Here is a 20,160-nt window from a genome sequence, read left to right as displayed (position 1 = left end):
TGAGGGAAGCTATGAAGCCCTGTCCCAAAGATGAGCTATATCTGAAGCCCAATAGAAAGCTACAGATCTCTCAATCTCAACATCACTGACCCAAGAGCAGAATGTCTGAAACTCTGCTTATGGTTGATTCCCCCTTCAAAGAGCTGTGATCAGATATCAAAAGAGGAACATCACCTCTATCAATAAACTTCCTGAGAGTCCCCAACAAGAAAACTTCCCAGCAGAACAACCCTCTGACAATGAAATCAGAAAAACAAAGCAGGGCTGTGCACCATCCAGGATCAGTCATTGCCATCTGACAGAAAAAAACAGGACAAATTATAAAGGTAAGTATTTATGCCAGTCAGATGACAGAGAAGAAACCTGAAAATATTTCCTGCTCCTTGCTTGGGGCAGAACTCTGATCACTCACATTTCTATTAGAAAAAGATTTACCACTAAAAAAAGGAAGCAAAATACTGCCTAAATTTGTGAGAATAGACAGAAGAAACTATCTATAGTGATACTTACTTGGGACACAGGCTGGCTGTGAAGTCAGTGGAGCACCTGGGTGAGAGACCTGGATATTTATTTGTATTGTGAGTCTGAGCTGTACAGTATCAAGTATGACAGACACAGAATGCTGAAAGGCTGTATTTTTTTAAAAAAGATATTCTATACTCAAACTACTATGTGCTTTTAATCTACTTCTATCTTATTCAGAAAATATGGCTTAAAATATGGCTTTCATCATTTAATTAAAAAACAATCTCATAACTCAAGATTGATATTAAATCAGCACAGTATTTGCAATTTATGACTCCTGAAAATGTTAAAAAAAAAAAAATCCTTTAATCAATCAGGGCTGCCTGCACTGGGCAGCAATTGCACCCATTAAGCCATATTTTTCTGCTGGAAATTCAGTATCTAATCTAAACTTTTTAGAACTTTAAAGACATATCCAAAACTCAGATTTCAAACAAAGATACAAATATAGTTGTATTTCTAAATTACTTGAAAATTGTAAAATTAATCTTAATAATTAATCATTTTACAGCATGTTAGTACTTAGACTTTTCATTGTATGAAGTAGCTTACCCTAGAGAACTGTTTGAAATGTTCTTTCTCTTTTTTACTAGCCCTACTACCCTTTAAACTATATGACCTCTGTAGAAGAAAGCAGATCGGCAACCAAGAACCATATGTGGCTCACACCTATCAGCCTACTTCAGGATGATGGTCAGACCCAATTACAAGTCAGCATGAACTGGTGCCGGCAAGCAGCATGCAAAAACTGCATTTGGAAATGCATAGCCTGCATGTTATTATGGAAATAAACGAGTAAGTCATGCAGTTTTTACTACTTTTTTCAGCCTGGTTTCCTATGCAAGTGTATGGGCAGTGTGCGTCTCAGCCTCAAATTGCACATACAAGAACATATTTCAAGCAAACAAAACCAAAAGTCATTAGTCTCAGGTATTACTGTGTCTCTGGGTGGCGAAGGGGGAAAAAAAGCTTTGGTATCAAAGACAAGCCTTCCTGTTTTTCTTCTCTAACAGAAATTAAAAAAGCCAGCTTCAGAAAAAGCAAGAGAGAAAATTTCATGCATTTAGGGAGTGATAACTTATTTGTGTATTTTGGTACAGGATTCTGAGTATATACAAATGCCTCTAATGCAGATGTTCAAGCACTGATAAGGCAAATAGCATGCTGGGTCAACAACTGACTTCTAGAATAAGATAAGATACTAACAAATTGTAGTTTAAGGGGCCTATACACATGCTTATTTTGCACACAGTTGCCATGAATCACGTAATGGGCTCCACGCAGCAGCCCCACTCTCATGTGATTTTCCTCTGACATGTATGCAGCACGTCTGCCACTGTGCTGGAGCTAATGATTTGTCATCATGTATCACTAAGACAGAAAGTTAAAAACTCTGAGGTTTCTTCTTTAAATTCTTTATGTTGCTTGATGTTCCCATGCAATATTAGTAACCACAAACTATTTGTATGAATGAATGTGATATGCTAGTGCTCATATGAGATTAGATAAAATTCAAAATATTGCACAGTTATTTCTATTTTCTCAAATGTAACCTGATGTTATTTCCTTACAGTCAAAGGAACACATCTCTTTAAGACATTTTATATATGAATTCTAAGCAGTACTATTCTCTTTAATTACATCTTGAAACATATGTAACAAAAATTTGGCAGGATACTGTCATTATTAGAGCCAGTGGAAATATGTAGGAAGAATGAATGCAATCATTAATCTCAAAATATCATACCAATCATTCCTTGGGCATCAATTTCAGCAATTACTGTGTCAAGAATGTAAGATCAGAGCCTTAGATCTGCATTTTCAGAGCAGCTGATGAAGTAGATAGGACAGGATAGGAAAGCAACCAAGCTTCACGTCTTTCAGAAAAAACACGCAGTTAAAATAATACAACCTGTTTAAATCTCTTCAAATAGATTTGCATAAATTAAAACAAAATCTTACCTGCAGAAACCAGTAAAAAGCTCTTTATAACAGTTGATATTACAGCTCATAAACTAATGAAATCAGTGTGTACAACAGATCAGGCCCTAAGATTTCTGGATATCACACCCACAGTGAGTGGATGTCTCATGGAGGTATACGATGCTACTGAAATTGCATCCCTGAATTGCACGTGTTTGATGAAATTCCAAAAGCACTTTCTGGGCACACTGTTAATATCTTCCTCTTTTAAGGATTTTTCTTTTTTTCTTAAAAAAAAAAAAAAAGTGCCCTGTGAATTCACAATAGCTGATTTTGACAGATTATGAGGTATTTTGCTATTTTTTTTTTTTTATGAAGAAGAGTACAGCTTCAGCGTTATGAATGAGAGGATCAATACTTGTTAGTTATGAAACCTGCCTATGGCTGTTTGCTTTCACAAATAGTGACATTAATACGAGTAGGTTTCTGTAGCAACATTTGGAGGCTGATGACCTGATGTTCACGCTATATGTTTTGGGGATTTATACTTTGAACTAACTCCAGTCCGGTCCCTTTAGCATACGCAGTACATTAGGTATGCCCCTGGAATGAACGTTCTGGCTTAGTTTTATTAAAAAAAAAAATAAAATAAAAATCTAGCTTTCATGTTACAAGACTTCTCCATAACATGAACCGAAGTGCTAAGCAGGGAAAACAGGAAGCTTCATTTCAAAGATGCACTAAGACACTACTGAGAATGTATCCCCAGCTTCTGGAGCAACAGGACCAAATGCCAGAGGAAATTCAATCACAGGACCATTCAATCAAAATGGCCTGGATACACAGCTTCTCACTCTCCCTCACCCCTACATACCTTCCTTATAACATACGTCAGCCTACAAATACCAGTTTTTACTACTTTTTTCAGCCTGGTTTTCTATGCAAGTGTATGGCCAGTGTGCGTCTCAGTCTCATATTGCACATACAAGAACACATTTCAAGCAGATCAGATAAAGGAAATTGAAGTCTTCAAAATATGAAAGTCCTGAGCTGAAAGCGGGCAACCGGGAGACGAGAGGCTCCCCACGTAACCGTGCGGCTCCCCGACCCCAAGAGAAAGGCTTCGGTGTGGCCTCAAAGAGAAGACGCCTTTCCAGAGAACCCCATGTAGGACCGAGCAGCAGGAAACCCGGCTCGTGCTGCTGCAGACGCAGGGGTTCTCAGGAGTCACAGGCGTAGCAGAAGACGCACATGGGGGTGCCAGGCAAGTGCAGAAAGGGGTGGACCAGCTAAAGGGGCAAAGCCCCTTAGATGCACCTGCCTGCCAGCCTGGAGGAGCCTGAGCCCATTTGCCCTGGGATTTTTTGAGGAGGAGGGGAACAGGATGATGGAAAGGAAAATTTACTCTAAAATGGGAGCTCTGAACTTTCTATGCCTCTCTGGTATCAAAATCTGGAATCCAGAGTGAGTCTTTTCATATCATGTGCACTAATTCTGTGGTAAAGTCTTGCAACACAATTTTTTAAAAATATTGTTATTATTTTAAAATTATATAAATTAGAGTAGTATCCATTTTTAGTATCCCTGTCTTATCCTATCAAGTATCTGATTATTAACTAATTAATAGAACAAGGTATGATGTATTATGGAATATTTACTTAGGAATGGAAGAGAATTCTAATGTCTGATATTACAGAAAAAATATTCAAGACTAAGAACATGAGAAACAGCTGCTACTTGTATAATTATGGAATAAAATCTTTAACCATATTTTCTTCTACAAAGGTAACTGTAATAAAAGACTGACGTTGTGAATATGTAAACAACAGTAGGAAGTTGGGATATTTTAATATTTTAATAAAATTAAAATATTTAATATTTTAATAGATGATGAGTCATATAGATGTCATATTGAAATACACAAACCTACTATTCATTTAATGATTAACTGCTCTTTGTGTTCCAAAAAGCTTTTCAAATTAAAGTTTCCAAAAGCTATGGAAGTTTCTCAGAACCTTGGTTTTCTTTACAATTTAGGGTGAAAAAACACAAAAACTAGGTATTTTTCTGTATGCTACGAACTCAGATGGTTAGTTAGCTATGCTGAACATGCCTTTAATTTTCTGTGACCTACCTAGAAGGAAACTTAACAGTGAAATAAGCTCTTGCCGTGGTTTCTGCCAGGAACACCACCTTCCAAGAACTCCAGCCAACAACCACAGTTGGGTGCCGCACTACTACAAGGCACGCAGCGGGCGGCCACCTTAGGGATCTTATAACCACTCTGCTATCTGTTGCAATGCAGTTGTGGTTCACCTGCAAATCCATGCAGTAACTGCACGTGCTTGCATGACATTAATTTAAAACTCTCAACTATTAGCAACCTTTTTTTCTAAATGAAGAGAAATGAACTTCCCCAATGACAAGCTGTGCTAGTGCTGTCTCTGCTGACAGTGCAGAACACTCAGGAAAGAGGACATCAGACTCAGTCTAACACCATTTGCTACCACAAACCTTGTGCTTAGCAAAAATACACTCAACAGGAATTACTTACTCATACCCTTCACGCAAACACTGCGTCAGCTACGGTTCCACCACCTTGACTGAATTTTACACCATTCTGTAAAGTTCATTCCCTAACAAGCAAGAAACCCAATGTTCCACCTCATCTTCCACCTCACTATCAGTAATCCCCAATACAGTCATACCCCTGTACATTAATACAGACACTCTATGGAGCACAATACCCAAGCGAGACACATTGGAGTTCGCCAATTTTTTTTTTTTCAATTGTATATGGTGGTCCAGGAGCAAGGTTCCTTGGAGAGGAACCCAAGAAAGGCTCTCAGATATCTTCTCGCATCACAGATCACTCCACCAACTTGATTCAAGTTGGTCCCTTCATGTCTTTTTTTGCAACTACATCTAAATCCACACAGATAACTCCCAGCAGCTATTACTTCAGCACTGGGGAGAGTTAAATTACGGTAGGGTTTACCTTGTTTTTTCTAACTTTGTTTTTCCTAGTTTTCAGAAGAGGTAGTATGTCTGAACTCAGGAAGGGCATCAGGATAATACTAACGTTTTGTTGCCAACAGAATTTTCTTCAGTAAATACTGCAAAGTACACATCTCAGAGAGATTTATTTGTTGTGTAAAGCATTAATTTTATCTGGCTTGTAGTCTTAATTTCTACTTGCATGCTGATTGAATTCCAGGCTTTATGCCCAATAGGCTAGACCACTACTTAGGAAAACACTTTTCCTTATAAATGAGCAAATTTAATGGAATCACCTGGAAACACAGCACCCTACTACACCATTTTCCCAGTGCAACAGTACTTCTAGTATGAAAATATAGAATGCTAAACAATTACCAACTTTTCACATAGTCAATGTTTTAAGCTTACCATTAACTTCAAAGGGATGAAGATTTCATCTGTTCTTATGTTTACAAATGTATTTTCGAAGCTAAAATAGGAAAAGACATCAGGGAAAGGAGCTTGAAGGCGCATCAACTACTCACATTTTTCTCATCATCTTCCTACAGCTCTTTTGCCTTGAGGTCTGACCTTAGTTCTCTTTAAAGCTTTTTCGTAATTATTTTAAAGAAATTTCTCATAAAAATATCAGAATACCAGTGAGCAATCCTCTTGGTTTTTTTAAATTCTATTCTTTAAGCTGTCTATTTTCCCCTTCTTTGTGACTTTCTTGTTTATTCTTCCTCCAACTTCTTCTGCAGCTTACAGGTAATTCCCATCTTCATCTGTGTCACCTTCTAATCTTCTCTGTTCTGCTTTTACTCAGACTTCTCCCTTTCATCTTCTTATTCCTGCTTTCTGTGACCTACTGCAAAAGCAAATCCCTATTTTATCTCTTTATAACTTCCTCAGGTTGTTCCACCCTCTGCCCTGCACAGTTTGGGGTGACTGTTCAGATTATATAGTTAACGTTAACAGATACTTTCGTACTGTTGTCAGAACTAAATTGCTGCATCAACTCGGAATTAGTATAGATTTGCACAAGTTTAAATAGCTCACTTAATCCACTAGTCTTTTCGCTGCCAAAGCGGTGCACTCAGCCAGATGCCAAATTGCAATGTCTCTGAAGGCTAAACTATTGCTTTTGGCAGTCGGATGCTAAAACAGATAATCAAAACCAGGAAGCACTGACCTAGATAGATCTCAAAAAGTAGGACATTTCCAGCATAAATGAACTAAATCTGTATGTGAGTGTCTAAAATGTGTTCCATTCATATTTAGGGCCTAGGAATATTTGAAAGTGTGTTAAAGTATGCTACTTGATTTCACTTTGGTTTTTAAAACAGAATTTCTTGGGCAGCGACTGATTTTCAAAACAAGGACTCAGGCTGGTCTGCTGCCAAGCACATTGTGCTCATTTTCAGGTGACCACTCATGGTCAAAATGGGGAGATCAACAAGCACATGATCACAGTCCCCTCATACAACTCAAAACAGAATACAATTAAAGTAAGAATTAGATCTCACTACACATTGCTAAATTCTTCTTCAAATCGTCTTAAATTTGGGGACTAAAAGACTAGCAGAAGCCTCATTTTGTATGTTCTACAGAGATGCTCCTTCATTTAGTATTTTGAACATTAGATATCAATTTACTTACTGTAAACCATTATACTCATTGTATAGACTTTAAAAGACACAAAATCTCTCCACTACTATCACAAGCTGGTCATCGCCCTTGTAACACATGCTGCATGTACGTCTTTGGATTTATGAAATCAGTTTGCTTCTTCTAGTCACTCACAAGGATCAACTCCAAAATAGCTTATCTTCACCTATAAAATTAATTTTAATGAATACATTAACCAGTTTATGGACAAATAAATTTACCTGTATCATCACTTAATATGAATAGATGAGAAACTGATAAAGGATGCACTCATATACAAAAATACAATTATTTTTTGACATTTATTACAAGACATTACTGTTTAACTGCTATGAATATAAAATTTTTTCTTAAAATAGAGATGTCTTTGAGAAATCACAAGAATAAAGAGCCTTTAAGAACATTTTATGAAGCACTGAATTTCACTCTACATAGAATATTATACTGTATAGACACCCAGAAAGGAAAACAAAAAATCATTATTAACCCCTCCCCAAAGTAGAATAGTTTTATCAGATAAACCAACTAACTTCTACACAAAGATTTTAGACTTTTAAGCAAAAATTAAATATTCACTCCTGTGCAAATATCAACTTTCACTTAGATTCCACATTAAAAAAATCAGATGAACATAAAAAGAGCAATTTAGTATCAGTGTACTAACTGTCAGAGAAAAGGAACATAGGAAAAAAAATACCTCTGCAGTATTGACTAGGATTATCATTTTGAATGCCTACTATGCATGCTCTGTAATTACAGTAAAAATAAACATATCTGTAGAGCAGGAGATGAATAGTGTTGACTCATTCCAGATGTATGTACAATTTCCAGCTAAGCAAGATCCCATGACAGAAGACATTTGTGATGGAGGGGAATGGACTGAAAATCCTTTCAGAGGCACCTTTTCAATCAACCTGCTGTTAAATCCCCATCTGTGTTAAATCCTTGTCTGCTGTCAATCAAAGACTGCAACTACCAAACCACAGGCATTAATAGACTTAATTCCAAAATTTTCCAGTAGATGTCCTCACAAGGCAGTTGTGGCAGAGAGGTTAGAGATGTTACCATTGAAAAAAAGACTGGAATGGGAAGGGTAATAGATTTAAAATAAGGGTGATATAAAATTATATATAGACAAACTTGAAATATTTTATTCTCAAATGCCAACCTTAAAAATATAGACAGCCCTTAAAAAAAAAGCCTTACTTTAATGACTAGAAATAATCATCTGATCAAATATGTAACTCTAGCATACCTGTTTAAAGCAGCACGTCTATTTTGATTTTCTTAGGTTCTTCTTATTTTTCAGTTACACACAAAGCAGAAGGTTCAGAAAGTGATGGTGAAAAGCCCACAATGAAAACAGCATATAAAGACCTCTCTGTAATCTTGTCCTCATCCCTTCTTTTCTACGTCAAAATTGCCACATAAAGCTAACGTGCAGTTTTCTGCACTACTTGCTGGTGGTAAGGATATACAGGTGCTGTCACAAACCTGGTATTTGCGGAAGCAAGAGATCCCTCAGGTATTGCAGGGAGACTTAAAAAGAATAATTTGCCTAAAATAATGATCTTTATCATCAGGGAAAAGACAACATCCCAGTATTAGGGAAAGAGGAAATCAGGATGATAAGCTTGACCGACTCTCACAGAACAGGCTCAGAAATAAGTGCTGATTTAGTGGGAGACCAGCCAACTGAGAAAGTGTCAGTCACTTGAGTTTCGCTGCTGGAAAGAACTTGGGGCCATCCCAGCACTAGAAAAGAGCTGAGAGAAGGATTCAACAGCTGGGACAGACCTGTCTGCCACAGGTTCTTCTATGGACCATTACTTCAGTTATGGCAAGACAGAGTTGCTATTTTCTATACACTGAATCAGGTCAAAGCTGGCATCATCAATTATAGAAACAAGTTCCTTATGAAATCTTAGAGTAGATTTTTTGTCAGTATCCAGTCTGATATTTCAATAGCATGGGTGGCTGAATTTCTGCAGACTGATTATCCTCAATATCAACAACAAAAATAGAAATAAAATGATTTTTAGCTTGATGTCAGTGAATGACCATGCGCGAACAATTCAGAAACATCACATTTCTTAATTGCTAAGCACTTCCACACAATAGAAGCATCAGATAAAGCACACACTGAACTTAAGTTTGTCCTGAGAAAAGAAGAATCCAGGTTCCACATCCTGAAAAGCAAAGCAAATACAGTATTATAGCTATTAAGCTTTCTCAGCTTAACTAAGGTCCTCTTAACCTGTTCATTGTGTTTTACTTAAGCACAAACAAAAGCACAGAAGTATTCTCTGAAATCAACATTTACATTAAAAACAATAGAGGAAAATACAAATGAAGCATGATGGCCATGCATATCATTTATCATTTGATTTTACTCCATTAACTTGTCTCTATCTTGAGCCAGGTCCCTCACTGTTTAGCCACATGACAAGAAGCAAAGGAGTAAGGTGCAAGCAGATGCTAACTCCACTGTCTCCAAACACAGACCTCTTGTGGGAACAAGTACACATCTCACCAAAGCCATAAAAGATATTAAAACAACACTAATCATAATCAGCTTTTCCTTGCTACTCTGGTTTTGTTATGTAAATATATTCAAATTAAATCCTTTATAACCTGTGTCATCAAATCATGATTTTCCCCCTTTTCCCCAGGGAAATTGTGTGCAAGGATAACCGTACACATGTCCAAGAAATAGAGGATGTCATTTTATTGGAGGTCCACAGGCAACTGTATCACATCAGGGAGTGGAAGAATCTGTGGTATGGCACAACACAATACCTCACTCTAAACACTTAAACAGAAGGTTAAATGATATGTAACATGATCAGATCAGTAATTCTCCATCTTCTAGGCACCACTGATTAATTTAAAATAAACTTTAATAAATTGAAAAAATAATATAGTCCATTAGTTTGTTGCACTGTTTTTAAATGAAACAGCACTTTGAACGTCAAAAATAAAAAAAAAGCAGCACTTTCTCTTAATACCAACACCACTGTAACACATACTGTAGCGTGGCATGCAATCCGTATCTGTAGTCTTTTTTTTTTTTTTTTTTATAATTATTAACAAATGGAATGGTCATTTTCTATCTCAAATATTAGTAGCATAACATGTAAGTGCAGATCATTCTGGCCACAAGTGTGGTAAGCCTTTACAAGTGTGTATTACAAGAGCATAGAACACAGAGCATGACACTTACATCCAATAGTCTCTCTTTTGTACTGTACAATGGTCTTTGCTACAGGCTGAATTCCAACTTGCTGTACCCAAACTTCAAAAGATTGACTGCTTCCGGTTTTGCTTAAAAATAAAATATAGTCACCATCAAAGAACAACCATTAACAATCTGGTCAAAAAATGCCATAGCTCCATTGAAAAAATAATTTGTCTTTTTAATAGACTCCATTATGCGGTAAAGTTTCCATTATATAGGCATGTTACAAAGTCTTACAGTGCCATTCCTGTTGAGTAAAGATTTGTATAGACACCATGAAATGGTGCAATGCCATCAAAAAAGCTGTTCAAACTGAGCTAAGCTTCACAAGACCACGTACTGAGTCTTCATGCAATGAATCTTGACTGGCTAGACTCAGGACGTGCATTGTATGGCTGTGTGTAATAGGACTTCCAGTTGGCAGCATCCCAGGGGGTGACGGAGCTTCCTCAGGAGTAAGAAACTGATGACCTTCATGTTCCTCTTTTAATGGTATCATGTCTGTCAAACCTGAATCTGATGTGAGATTTGGCATGGAAGATGGTGGTGTTGGTTGCCCTAGAGTTAGGGTTGCACAAGGCCCACTGATAGTAGTCTTTCCTGGTAAAGGTAGCTCTTCACTAGTTATGCTGGGCTCACTCTGTAGTAGGGGGGTGGCAGCAGCCTGCAAAACGAATTTAGTGCTCTGAATGCACTGATCTTGGTCACACTGTAGAATGGAAGGGTGTCAAAATCATATAAGGCAAACAAAAGAGAGAAAAAAAGGGAGGATATGGACAAAAGGTATGGAAAAGAATGGGATATGAAGAGAAAAAAAGAAAGCCATTAGTATCATTCCATGGTTAGCCACCCAAAAATCCCATTCCATGCTGCCCAGGAGAAAAAAAAAAATACATGCATAACCAAGCCAGTGTTCTGGGTTGCTGTCAGAGTAGATTAACATTTATAGTATCCTCTTAAGTGTGTTTGGTTACCTCCAAAATAGTACTTTGTAAGAACTATAATTCATATGCTTTGCTAATTGTTATATGAAGCCATTTGGAATGCCTTGCCGAACAAGTCCTTGCTTGTGTAGCTAACTGCATGGGGCACCTCAAAGCTTCCCTGATTTTAGGAGAGTAAGCAGGCAGGTGAGATCGCTTCTTGCTACTCGTTTTACCCTACAGTAACCAGCAATTCAGAGAAAGGCCCAAAGGCCTAATTCAAGCATCCTCCAAGTTTAAAAACACTAGGCAAATCTGTCTTACTTTGTGGGCCTTTACATGATCTATGAATTAATGTGCTACAGACATCTTCCAGAACAAAAAATTACTTTGGATGCAGATGGTTTTATAAAGATAAAGCTGACAATACAGCCTGCATGACTAAAATCTATATTTTCCAGTCTAACACATAATATTCTTACTCTAAAGGACGTGTCTCAATTAGGCTATTTCTTGTCTTATGTATTTAATCTAGATAATGTGAAGGTTCAAGCTACAAAATTCAAGTTTTTGGGCAAGCGCTTTTATAATAACAAGCCAAATCCAGCATTACATAAAACTATGTAAGCTTAGTGAGTATTACCAGGAATGCTTTTGGCTTGGCACTTAGCAATGCAAAATTATCATTCATTCCTTGAGATGACAACACAGGTGGGTGTTTCACCCACCAGCTAAATGGGAGTTGCATGACACAGACTTTTGCAAGTAAAGATAGCTGCTTTTCAAGGAATATCTACAGTTAAACTTTTCTGATGAGTTTTAATATTTGTTGCTTATTAAGAACTTCCCTTGAGCTACTGCCAAATTAAGTTTCTGTAACACTAACCAGCATGATTTTTGAGAGCGTCCAATTAAAATGTATATTTAATTCCTGGCCTGACCAGTTATAACATCTGCAGATTTTCAATGTTTGATTCATTTGCCATACTACTGTTCTGTTGTGCGAGAGAAACATTACACACTTAGTGAACACAACAATAAATCCAATGCTACACAGATAAAACTTGGAAGCAAACAAGTAGAATAAAAAAATATATCTGGGGTAAAAACATGCCTATTTATTGTTGTTATTTCAAGGATTCTGTTCAAGTAATATGTTCTACTTTTTGTCACTGACTTCTTTGATCTATATCAAATTACTGACAGACATTACAAATCCAGCTTCAGTTCAAGATACACCTAAGCACAACCACTACTACTGGCATTACAGCAATTCCTTACAATGCCCATTCAAGTTTAATAATTCACTATGATATGTTCTATGTAAACTAATAGAAAGTCTTTTCTTTCCTTTAGCATACCATAAAAAGCATTAGGAATGCTTTCAGGTCCTTAAATTCTAACACAGAGTACCTGAATGGTAGATGAATACATACTACCTTCAAAAACTGTGCATGCTAACTATCTCATCAGAATAGATAGGTAGTACTTTAGACATGTCTAAGTGGTTTAGGACCACCATGCCAATTACTTTGACAGGCAAAAGTCTGATCCTTACTTGATTATACATTATCCAACACTTTATGCTTTCAGGCAGGCAATTCTTTAGGCAACTTTTGGTCCTGCAAAATGAAGACTGGACCAGCCAAACAAGTAGTCTCGTATCATTTCAGAGGGATTACGCACAGGCTTAAGACCAAAACCCTGTATAAATACCTTACTAAAGAGAAAATTCTCAGCATGTTACAAAGTCAAGCTCTCAATTAGTAATTCACTGCAAATCACTAATTCTTGATTAATATAAAGAAATAATAAGAAAAAATATTCAAGATTAATATAAAACCCTGCTAGTTTGAAATAAATAATAGCTCCTGACTCAAACTTACTATGCAGACCCTACAAATTTGTTAACAGAATTTTACAATTTCAAGGTGACCACAAAATTCATCTTCTCCAAGAAGCAGCAGTCAAAAAGTATGTTAAATAACAAAGTAATGCCTATAACCACTGGGGTACACACACACAAAAAAAGAAGTAATTCTAGTACCTGATTTATTGCCTTAGTGAAGCTCCAGCATTTCAAAAGCAAATCATTACTTAACACATTCCATGCAACACAAGTACACAGTTTTAAAATGACTGAAGGTAATTCACTTGAGCTCACTGTATAACTTGAATTAATTTTCTTACCAAATTCTACTGCATCTCAACTGGACCAACATCTAAAAGACAAAGTAGCCTCATAAAGCTCCATTAAACAGAGCATTATAAAATGCTTTCAAGTGTTGCATATCTCTTCTTAGTTTTCTTTTCCATGCACTTCTCACTTCCCTAAAGCTCTCTTCCTGATCTGGTTCACAGTGCATTCTTTTCAGGAAAGTGTTTTCAGCATTGCTGTTTGGAGAGTGGAGGGGGATGGACACTGGGGAGGATGGACACAACGACTAATTCTCTAAATGTGGTGTATTTCATTACTTTTTCATGCACTTTTTGTTGCCTTGAGCTCACCCAGTTGGCCTGCAAGATTTTTGGAGATGGCATTGGTTCTTATACCACGTCATAACATGGGTAAGGACACACATTCAGTGATCAAATATAGAGATTTACACATTTTCAACTGGGACATAAAGCTGGGTTTATGGACCAGTGAGAAAGAATAGCTGAAGTAAATTAGCTAATAATCTCTACAACACTCTCATACAGATGCATTACTTCAGCTTTTCATTTTTTATTCACTTAATGAACAGTGATTAACATAAAATATTTTAGGTAAAATACAGGGAGTAATCAGCTTTCAAAAGTCACTTGAGTAGGGTTTATACTAGGGAAGTTAGATGTGTTAAGTGAAGCTCTCAAAAATACACAGCAAATACAATTCATACTATGCTAGTAGGATAGTCTTCAGTTTAAGCAGCCTACAAAAAACTAACAAAAACACAGATTCGCTTATAGAGTTGGCATGATTTTTCTTTGTTATATATTTCACTCTTAAGTAAATAAACTATATGGACAAAAATTTTAACAGCCACAAGTTGCATGAATTATTCATTGTTAGCATTAAAAAAAAAAAGCTACAAATGTAAGAAAAGTCAAGCACTGACATCTAAATAGTTAAAAAATATACTAACAGAAACTATTCCACTAGTATCTTAGTATTTCAGACCTATTGATTTTATTTTCTGTTTACATTTTCTACTGTTCTAGAAGAACAGCAGATTCTGAAGGTAGGCGAAATTAATAAGTTCTGTAAGTAGAGAAGTTCAATTATATATATTTACATAAAAATATTTAGCCATCTTGCTATTTCTTTTTACATCAAAAGGCACAAACCAAAGCAAATCAGACAAAAACTAAAATTCTGTATTTATTCACAAATAACAAATACAAATAACTAAGGAAACAGTGTCTTTAACTTTTTATGAAGAAAATCTGATTTTTTTCTAGGCTACACAAAACACACATGTTAACAAAGCTTTTGTACATGGCAATATTGTTTTCACATTTCTAACGCCAAGACCAGAGATGATTTGTTTTGAATTTAAAACAGACTTTGTCAAAATTTTTCTAACGCTGGTAACATTAAAGAACGTTACAGTGTTTTGGAAGATGTGAAAAAAAAGTTGAATTATCTCAGCATCTCTGAATAAAGTACAAACAACACTAAAATGAGTTCAGAGGAGATTTAGGCACACTGAATGACAGTGCTATGAATAATAGAAAGGATGCTGAAATATCATAATAGATGGATACAATAGATTAGTAAAGAGTGGAGAGATGGAGCTGCATAATTGTTCACAATGTCTGCAGGAATTCAGACTCAAAACCATGGTACTGCAGATATTGTGTGGCAACTGAGCCACAAAAATCGACCAACACAGACAGTGGTTACATTAGCACGTTGCGCAGTGCAACAGAAGTGGATGCACAAAGAAAAACAGCTCTGAGGTCAAAGTATGCACGTTCCAGGGATTTTACTTCAGACTAGCTATAGTTTGTTCTGGTGGACTAAACGTCCACGTACATTACCGCATATTAGCTATACACCAGGGGCAGATCTTCCAGAAGTAATGTAGTTCATGTGCTCTGATATTGCTCTGCGATGTGAACAAAAAGCAGTAAACAGGGAGGATCAAAAGAATGGCTTCTAAAGCAGACCCTGACCCAAAGAAAATACTAATGCAGATTCACTGTATTTGCCCTTAGCCTGTTGTATCTGTGAAATAAAATGCTTTAATGAAAAACCTCTTTCAACCTTAACTTGACTGTAGTAACACTGACCTGGTAAGATCCCTAAGTTCTGTTTTAGGCAAAGAAAAATCGTATCTGTGAAGAACTAGAGTAATATACACAGACCCATGTTTGTAAAAGTCTCAAAGTGCGGCTCCAATCCTTGTGAAGCTGTGTATTGTGATGTTAGAAATATTTACTACTGATGATCAGAATACGAAAGCTAAAGGATGCTGGAATAGTCAGAGGTAATGTTTTCTGGGTCAGTTGGATTCCTGTTTCCTGATCAGTGCTGGAAATACTGATGCGAATATTTGAGAGAGGACTTCACTGCACGTCTTATTGGTAACACACAGTTGCACATGCATTAAAAGATTTCCTCCTTCATTTGGAGGTGGTACATAGGAGTAAGAAAACAAGCACTCTAACCAAAGAACCAGCATCCAAGAAAGGAATTGGAGAACTGGAATAAGAACACAGCGAGGGAACTAAGCACTGAGGAAGAGATGCCTAGAATGCAGGGGTACAAGCTAATTCCTTTCAAACAAAGAAATGAACCAGTCCAAATGAACCAGCAAAGACTAATGCAAGCCACTTGGTAAGGCAACAGAGAATTCCTAGAGACACCACTGAAAAAATAAATCAAACTAATAACTATTAAAAAAAAAGTGCATGGAATGAAATTCTAATTTTCTCTATAATGGACTGCTAAAGAAGAAGACATTCTGCATCAAAACCCAAGAACTAACTCAGGCTTTTAAGATAAAGGTAAGTACTACAGAAGTGCAAATTCAATCAATGGTAGCTGATGGGTTTATGGTGAAATAAAAACTTTATCAGAATACAAATAAAAAAAACATAAAATGAAAGAGAAAGAAAAAAAAACAGAGAATATAATGATTTCATAATGGATGAGATGCTGTGCTTCTTGCAAAAAAAATCTCTTTAGAAAGAGAAGAGAGATTCTTGAGCAATCAAGCTAATGAAGAGCTTATAAAAATAATTAGTAATAAAAGGCAATAGGGAAATACTTTGGAAGTATGAATGTCTACAGGTCATTAACTCCAAGCAGCATGCGTCTAAAGACGATAAGAAGCTGGGTAATGAATGTATCAGACTAATTTAAATTTATTTTGAAAAACATTAAAAATACTAGGAATGTATGAAGAAAAAAAACATGGTAACCAACCTTCAAAAAAAGTTAAGGTCTGGTAACTTTAACTTTAGTCCTTGGTAAAATAAAGAGGTACTAAGAAGTAAACAGCTCTGTTTTTAAAGGTCTAGGAAAAAAAATGATACTGGGGTCTATGAAGCACTGATTATACCAGCAACCTTGATTTGCTGAGACTGTGCAAACAGTCAATACCAAAAGTAGGGTAGATCCTCTATGAAATATTCAGTCTCAAAGGCAAAATTACCATAAAAGCTCTTAAATATAAATATAGGACCCCACAGATGGGGTCCTGAATAAGAAATACCATATTGCACTGAAAACACCTGTCTAAACTTAGACTGATATTCATTTAAGCTTAAATGTAAAAATGATTCCTTCCTGGAAGATACCCCTCCCCCCAAAAAAAGTATAAGACTAAGTAAGCTAAAGACATGAAATAATGAAATAATAACCAGAAATGAGATGGCTGGGGCATAAGAATTCTATTTAGAAAGACATAAGTCAATGGGGAAAAGACAGTCAGCCAAGAGGGAAAGACAGCTGATAAAGATCATAAGAATGGGGAGAAAAAAAAAAAAAAAAAAATCATCGATGCACTGTGGCAGGAAGGAAGGTCAAAGAGAATGTTTTTCATACATTACAACACAGTACAACCAAATCAAACTTTTGTATCCGATTAGGTAAGATATGGAATTCTATATCCAACTGTAAGGTGTTCCAACAAAAAGATAAGAGGGTTTACAGAATAAAATAATTGGGATAAGAGACTCACAAAACTTATTTATCTTTCTCTTCAAAGAGTTATATGCTTATCTTTATGCATCCTCATTAGTCCCACTGATTTCTGTGGACTACTCAGAAAGTATAAAACTAATCAGTATTGCAGGACAAGGGAATAAGAGAATATAAATGTGAGAGAAAACACTCATAAAAATCTTCCTTTAATACCAACAAGCAGGTGAAACATTTTTGCACACTATACAAATGAAGCAGTACAACACCTAGAAATTAAGATTGACTATAGCTAATAACATGTAACACATTCTACAATAAGATCCAAAGAGTCATGTCATAAAGATGTAATGGAACACATTTCAAATTTCTACTAAATGATCTGCTATTCTTATCAGAGGTAAATTTGTTAAAATAGCGTAATTATCTATGGCGATGTAAAAACGGCTAAACTTCTGCCCATTTAAACAGTGTTTATAGGTTAAGACTGCTGACTAAATACGTTTTTAAATTAGAGAATTTCACTTCATTTGTTCTTTTCTGAAGCCATATAACAACACAAGCTACAATTTCAAATATGTTCCTTCAGACTAGCTAGCCCTTTGGGGCTCATCTGCCTCAGCTCTAAGAACACCTCTAGCTTTATTTCCAAGGGGTATGAAACCTTCCAGAATGGAAGGTAGGACCATCTCCCATCTGTTGCCTAACTTGTCAGTGAGGACGACACACGAAAACCTATAGTCTTCCACAAAGACTCTCCCTCTACTCATTTGCTTTGATTGAAGTCTTGGGTTTGAGCTAGTCAGGCACCTAAACCATCAAGCAACAAAGGAAGTTTTAATGTTCACATCCAAGCTCCTAGTGAAAGGATTTCCACAAAATCTTGCAGAGATTTCTCCTCTCAAATCAATGGGACACCATGTGCTTTATTTTACTTTTGTCATAAAGCATACTTTACTGCCTGTCATTCAAGAAGCTTCAGTACTTCTTTTACAGGAAAGAAGTGAATGGCTGTTTTTTCCAGAACTGCTGTTCCCAAACTGTTTCAGAAGAACCTAGGATTGTGTACTGGGGAGAAAGATAGGAAAAACGGATACTGTAAAGCCCAAAGAACTACAGGTCACATAATGGGAAAAAGTTTTAAACAGAATCACGAAGTTTCATTTGATTAATTCCATCTATATTTAAGATGGAACAGAGAATCTGGTAACTGAACAGAATGGCTGACAACAACTCAGCTAGCAGTAAAGCGACTTAATTGTGTTAGAGAAAATAAGCCTGACACATGGATGAGACTGAGGTCTTAGATGCAAATTGGGAAAAACAGGTTTGCAGCTTGCTGCTTTATAAGATAGGAGAAAGTGGAGCCCTAAAACAGGGTCCATTCAGAAGAAAAAGATCATCCACTTCACAGCACAAAAAGAGGGATATTTGAAGCAAGAACAATCAAAGGTGAAACTATGCCCTGCTGTACTGTTGTCAATAGGAAATTAATTTATTATTTCTTATGCTCCAAACAACTCAGAAAACAATGTGCTACTTTAAATAGGGAAGAGAAGTTAGTGTTAGAGAGACTGGGAAACTAAACAGGTCTTTACAGTTTGTAACAAAACTCAAGGGAGACATTTCAGAAGTTATAAAGATCACACCGATAGCCAGCTGCCATTAGAAGACAATTGGTCTTAGGCATACACCAGGAATAATACCCTGAGCAAAATGGCATCACAGTCTTAAAGATACTCCTGTACACAAAATATGACCTATTAAAATTTTCAAGTTTTCTCTGGGAGAGCATTTGCAGGAACAAAAGCTGAAGATTTCAACAGCTTCAAAGTGACTGATAACTGTTGTATCACCTAAGTCTTTCCCAGCTCAAGTCCTGTGACGTTCTGCCATATAAGGATATAAGAAGCTCTAATCCTTGAAGATTTGTGTTTGTGTATTTACAGGTAGTATACTCTTAAGCCGTAAGAGCTACTCGTTTGACTTAAAATCATACTATAACAGTTTTTTGTATTTCTAGAGAAAAATGTATCCATCTACTATCAAACTGACAACAAATTTGCTCATTAATACCTAGTAACAACAAGTGAGTGCTTTCTTACAACGCCAAAAAAATTCTTAAAATGCCAGTATAATATAATGCCAAGGACTTACTGTGGGCTAACAACCTTTATAAATAACAAGCCTTGATAGAGTCAGGAAATTTGGCCAAACCTTTAAAGACTTCAGAATACTTCTAAGTTTTGCTTTTTCTCTTTTTCTTTCTTTCAAGGTTACATTTTATGAGTAAAATTTGTTCTGCTCAACTGCACCTCAGGAAAGAGTCAAATGAATATTGCGTTTCTAATCAAGTTTCTCATTAAGAAGACTGACAAATCTTCCCTTTCATTCTAGAAATAATAAGTAGAAACAGCTTAGGAACTACAACAAGATATATATACCAGTTTGTAAGTGACACTAAACCTAATTTGTCTGGAAATAGTGAGCCATTTCTTCTTATTTTCAAAAGAGAGGCTGAATTATATTAGGAGGCCTTGTGGCCTCCTCTCTTTTGGCAGAAAGAGGAGTACATAACTCATAGCTTCTTTGATAAAGTCTTAAAACTCACATACTGTAAAGATACGTGGATAACAATTCAGAAATAGGCACATAAGATGCTTGCCTTTGGAAAAAGATCTCTTTCCAGTTATTGTCGTCATCTTGGCACTGGAAATCCTATCTTCTTAAATCTTCTTAAAGAGGAAATCCTATCTATTATGATAGCCAAT

At 36.2% G+C, this 20,160-nt stretch overlaps 1 protein-coding gene across 6 annotated transcripts in view; it reads right to left on the bottom strand.

The window, feature by feature from the left end:
* Nucleotides 1–9,799: 9,799 nt before the first annotated feature.
* The window catches only part of ZDHHC14 (zinc finger DHHC-type palmitoyltransferase 14), a 116,730-nt gene continuing 106,369 nt past the window's right edge, over nucleotides 9,800–20,160 (bottom strand). For 4 of the 6 annotated variants that reach the window (XM_062572413.1, XM_062572417.1, XM_062572418.1 and 1 more), the window contains one exon: nucleotides 9,800–11,042. In XM_062572413.1, coding sequence (XP_062428397.1) covers nucleotides 10,641–11,042 — 402 coding nt within the window. In that variant the 3' untranslated portion in view covers nucleotides 9,800–10,640. The remainder of the gene's footprint in view (nucleotides 11,043–20,160) is intronic. The other 2 variants (XM_062572415.1, XM_062572416.1) reach the window with 1 other exon arrangement.

The sequence above is a fragment of the Rhea pennata genome, chromosome 3 (genome assembly GCF_028389875.1).
Source record: "Rhea pennata isolate bPtePen1 chromosome 3, bPtePen1.pri, whole genome shotgun sequence".
Taxonomy (NCBI): Eukaryota; Metazoa; Chordata; class Aves; order Rheiformes; family Rheidae; genus Rhea; species Rhea pennata.
Note: the sequence above shows the minus strand (reverse complement) of the source record. Positions and strands in the feature narration are given on the sequence as shown.